The 5,000-nt window shown below is 47.2% G+C and overlaps 2 protein-coding genes across 2 annotated transcripts in view; both read right to left on the reverse strand.

Moving 5' to 3' along the window:
• LOC138865794 (uncharacterized) overlaps positions 1-1,537 on the reverse strand; it is a 4,894-nt gene extending 3,357 nt beyond the window's left edge. The window contains exon 1 of the mRNA XM_070137118.1: positions 1,447-1,537. Within this exon, the coding sequence (XP_069993219.1) occupies positions 1,447-1,537 (91 nt within the window). The remainder of the gene's footprint in view (positions 1-1,446) is intronic.
• LOC138865793 (probable G-protein coupled receptor CG31760) overlaps positions 1-5,000 on the reverse strand; it is a 386,712-nt gene that overhangs the window by 226,159 nt on the left and 155,553 nt on the right. The gene's annotated exons all lie outside the window — the stretch shown is intronic.

The raw sequence follows: 5,000 nt of genomic DNA on the forward strand, positions 1-5,000 counted from the left end.
AGACAAAAGTGAAAGTGGAGGCAGAAATGAAAGTGGAGACAAAAGTGAAAGTGGAGGCAGAAGTGGAGGTGGAGGAGGAGACATATTGACAGCCACCGCGGCCCTGAAGGACAACAGACAGTGCCAGATTTATAACCTCCATCAACAACACAGACAAGGGGACAAAGGGAAGGCAGAGGCACCTACAACCCTTAGTCTCCTTCCGACCGCCTGTCACCTTCCACCTCCCCCCCTCCCCCCCCCCTTCTCTCCTCTCTTATCTCTCTCTTTCCTTCGCATATTGTTCTTTTTGGTTATTTCTCCCCTTTCGTCCAGGCAGGCACGACCGAGTTCGCTGCTTGGTCCGTCTTTCTTTCTTTCTTTCTCCTTCTCTGTCTATCTTTCTTTCTTCTCTTTCTGTCTCTTTCTGTCTTTCTTCTCTTTCTCTCTCTTCATTCTTCTCTCTCTCTTTTCTTTCTTCTCTTCTCTTTCTTTTCTCTCTCTCCTGTTTTTTTTACTTCTTCTCTCTCTCTCTCTCTCTCTCTCTCTCTCTCTCTCTCTCTCTCTCTCTCTCTCTCTCTCTCTCTCTCTCTCTCTCTCTCTCTCTCTCCTGTTTTTACTTTCTCTCTCTCTCTCTCTCTCTCTCTCTCTCTCTCTCTCTCTCTCTCTCTCTCTCTCTCTCTCTCTCTCTCTCTCTCTCTCTCTCTCTCTCTCTTTCTTTCTTTCTTTCTCTCTCTCTCTCTCCTGTTTTTTTTCTCAATTCTTTTCTTCATTTCTTTACATTTTATCCCGTCGGCTTTTATTCAAATATGTATAATAATCATGAACTTGTTTAGCGAGATTTTCGTATCCTCGTCCCCTCTCCTCACACACTTTTCTTCTCGCTTCTCTCGCCTTCCCATCCCTTAAAAATTACGTTAGGCAAGGCGTCCGAACGAAAAGGTCCCCCATTTTCGTCTCTTTTCCCCCGCTGACCGAACCTTTAAGCATCTATCCTCCACTAGTTTCCTCTCCCTCTTTCCTCCTCGCCAGAACCCGCTTCTCCTTAATCGCCTGGTCGACACCCTCCCCTTTCCCTCCCCTCATTCCCCCTTCTCTCTCTCTCTCTCTCTCCCTCTGTATCTCCCTCTTTCTCCCTCCCTCTTTCCTCCTCGCCAGAACCCGCTTCTCCTTAATCGCCTGGTCGACACCCTCCCCTTCCCTTCCCTCATTCCCCCTTCTCTCTCTCTCCCTCTGTATCTCCCTCTTTCTCCCTCCCTCTTTCCTCCTCGCCAGAACCCGCTTCTCCTTAATCGCCTGGTCGACACCCTCCCCTTCCCTTCCCTCATTCCCCCTTCTCTCTCTCTCTCTCTCTCTCTCTGTATCTCCCTCTTTCTCCCTTCTTCCTAATCCCTAATGAGTCCCTAATCGACGCCCCTTGTAGCGTCCCTGATCCCTGCGACACACCAGCTCGTCGTCTATCTTTACCCTTCAGAGGTCCCTCGTCCTTATAAAGTGTGTAGCGTGTACGAAGAGCGCAGAAGGTCTCGGCCGGTTGCTGGGTCTGTGAGCGTCTCATCGACCATATTTTCCTCTCGTATTACCACACTCGATAAGAAAAAAAAAGAAAGAATAAAATGTCAGCTCATAAAAGCTTCCGTATCCCTAAAAGCCCCAAGATAATATGAGCGTCTTAGCACCACCACCTTATTTTTTATAGAGTTATTTAGTTTTGTTGTTGTTGTTCTTCCTCGCTCTTTCTCTGTCTCTGTCTCTCTCTCTCTCTCTCTCTCTCTCTCTCTCTCTCTCTCACTCTCTCTCTCTTACTCTCTCTCTCTCTCTCTTTCACTCTCTCTCTCTCTCTCTCTCTCTCTCTCTCTCTTCGTCGTCTATTCTGGTTCCTCTTAGTGCCGGTATCTGTACGCGCGCTGTCAGCATATCGACATTTAGACACCGTCTCATTTCAATAAATACTTGTTTATTCCCAGCCATTTCCAGCTTCTTCGATAAATCTTCCTCAGTAAATCTTCCTCAACTTTCTCTCGCTATGAAGTCATTCGGTACTTTCCCGTATCTAATGCAGCAGCGCTTTATATCACGTTATTGCCCCTCGCATCCGTGGAGCATCTCAAAGAGATAAATGAAGCATCCAGATAGCTAAGCATCATATGAAAGGCCTGTCTTGCATGAGGATAGCGTCTCCAGCAGGAAGCCCGTGCTCTAAAAGCCTGCGGGGGGGGGGGAGAGAGAGAGAGAGAGAGAGAGAGAGAGAGAGAGAGAGAGAGAGAGAGAGAGAGAGAGAGAGAGAGAGAGAGAGAGAGAGAGAGAGAGAAGCATCACCCGTTTGGTAAAAGACGCGTACTGATTCAGCTTCAAAATACGATAACATTTTCTTTACTACCCTCTCCAGCACGACTCAGAAGGAGGAAGAAGGATGGAAGGAAGCGAGAGTCAGGAGGAAAGGAGAGGGGATGAGGGGGGAAATAAAAGCATGAGTCAACACGAGCCGGAGGAACGAGGGGAGGCACGGAGGCGAGGGGAGAAAGGGGGCGGAGGTATGGGTTAATGGAAGTGAGAAAACGGTATACTAAAACAGCTGTAAACGCCAGAGGTCCGACCTTGAATAACAGCACGCGAGCTCTGAGTCAAGAAGAAGATAGAGGGAGCCTTCAGGTACCAAGAGGAAGGGAAGAGGAGGTCGTGGAAACAAGTGAGTGATGAAAGAGAGAGCGATTTCGTAATATTTGTCAAGCGTCTTACATTTCCATCTCACTCGTCCTTCTCTCCGCTCCCCCCACCCCCCTATTTCCCATTCCTCTTAGGTCGACCCTTCTCTTTCAATTTCTCTCTCTCTCTTTTTTTCCTCGATTGAAAAAAAAAGTAATTTTCCCTTCCTCTTTTTCATTCTTTCTCTCCCTTTCTTTTTTCCCACATCCCCTTCCCTCTCCCTCTATCTCATTCCTTTGTTTCTCTCCATCTATTTCTTTTTACTGTTCACTTCACCAAAGTCCTGATCGACAGAAGCCACATTTTTAGACAAGATCGTTTGTTCGTCAAGATGATAAACCAACTTTAAGAAAACGAATCACATACAGCCACATGTGTCATTTCCTGAATTTGGACAGTCTTGGAAGCGAGCGAACGTGTGGGTGGAGGAAAGGGAGAAATAGAGAGAAATAGAGAGAGAAGGAGGAGGGGAGGGAGATAGGGAGGGAGGGAAGGAGGGAAGGAGGGAGGGAGAGAGGGAGGGAGGGAGGGAGGGAGGGAGAGAGGGAGGGAGCGAGGGAGTGAAGGGGGGAGAGAGTGAGAGAGAAGGAGGGAGGGAGGGAGGGAGAGAGAGAGAAGGAGGGAGGAAGGGAGGGAGAGAGAGAGAAGGAGGGAGGAAGGGAGAGAGAGAGAGAGAGAGCGGAAAGGAGATAGGGAGAGAGAAATAGAGAGAGAGAGAGAGAGAAAGAAGGAGGGAGGGAGAGAGAAATAGAGAGAGAAAGAGAGAAGAGAGAGAAAGAGAGAGAGAGAGAGAGAGACAGAAGGACGGACAGAAAGACAAGGAAGACGAGAAAATCTACGGTGTTTCCCTCCCCCTTTCGCGAGACGAACGCTCTCTCGAGGAACACATCGTTTGTAACCCGAACCTGCAAAGCTAACATCTCCTCACACTTTCATCTTTTCCTCACTCCCTCGCAAAGTTTAGAATGTGGAGACGGATGAAGGTGGATGTGAGAGAATCGCTTCCACTTTCTCAATTTTTTTTTTTTTTTTTTTTTTAATCGCTTCCACTTTTTTTTTTTTTTTTTTTTTTTTTTTTTTTTAGATCCCGTGAAGATCCATTTCTTTTCGTACCAAGACCATTTCTTTTTTTCTTTTTTCTTTTTTTTTCTCAACCTCCCAAAACTTAGGGATTATTCTGCGGTTTTCTCGGCCGTGTCGCAACCGAATGGAACTTTGATATATGGCTATATTTCACCTCCCGACTCGCCCCTCTCCCCACGCCCACACGCCCACGCCCACCCCTACCCACACCCACAACCAGAAGCTGAGACTTTCATTCATCATTATCATCGTGTTGTACTGTCATCTTCACTTTACGTTACCATTTATTTATTTATTCATTTATTACCTTCGTAGTGTCGTTCATAAACCTCTCTTCGATTTTCCAAAACTGGACGAAAGAGACGAGAGAAGAAAGTGATAATCAGGGAAAAAAAGATAAGAAAGGTGGATGTTTTTAAGTACATGAACTTGGATAAGAGAGTCGAGTGCCTTTTGGAACGATGGAACAATAACGAATAACTGACAAAGAATAACATGGATAATGGTTGGGGAGAGTGAGAAATGAAGAAAGATGGGTGAAGAAGGAGAGGGGAGAGAAGAGAAAGTGAAGGAATGGGGGACACGCACACTGAGAAACACAGAGAGAGAGAGAGAGAGAGAGAGAGAGAGAGAGAGAGAGAGAGAGAGAAAGCGAGAAGGAGGGAGGGAGAGAGAAAAAAAAAGGAAAATGCTCGAGACGAAACGAATGAAAGAGAAACATTAACAAGAGAGAGAGAGAGAGAAAGAAAGAGAGAGAGAAAAGGAAAATGCTCGAGACCAAACGAATGAAAGAGAAATATTCCCGAGAGAGAGAAAAAAAAAGAGAAAGTGCAAAACGATACACGAATGAAAGAGAAACGCGAACGAGAAAGAAGAGAGAGAGAGAGAGAGCAAGAAACGAAGAGAAACGCGAACGAGAAAGAGAGAGAGAGAGAGAAAGAGAGAGCAAGAAACGAAGAGAGAGCGAGGGAGAAAGAGAAAGCGAGGGAGAAAGAGGGAGCGAGGGAGAAAGAGAGAGCGAGGGAGAAAGAGGGAGAGGGCAAGGGAAAGGGGAACGAGGAGAGAGAGCGAGAGGAAGTGACGAAGGCGCTGACGAGTCGTGACGAGTGAGTGAGGTTAAACAAGGGTTCACGGTGAAGCGATCGATTGGTCACAACCTTCCGTAACCACCGTCTTCCCCATCAACGCTCGCCCCTTGGTGGGTGAGCGGCCGAGGGCTCGTCCCGCCCTCC

The sequence above is a fragment of the Penaeus vannamei genome, chromosome 22 (genome assembly GCF_042767895.1).
Source record: "Penaeus vannamei isolate JL-2024 chromosome 22, ASM4276789v1, whole genome shotgun sequence".
Taxonomy (NCBI): domain Eukaryota; kingdom Metazoa; phylum Arthropoda; class Malacostraca; order Decapoda; family Penaeidae; genus Penaeus; species Penaeus vannamei.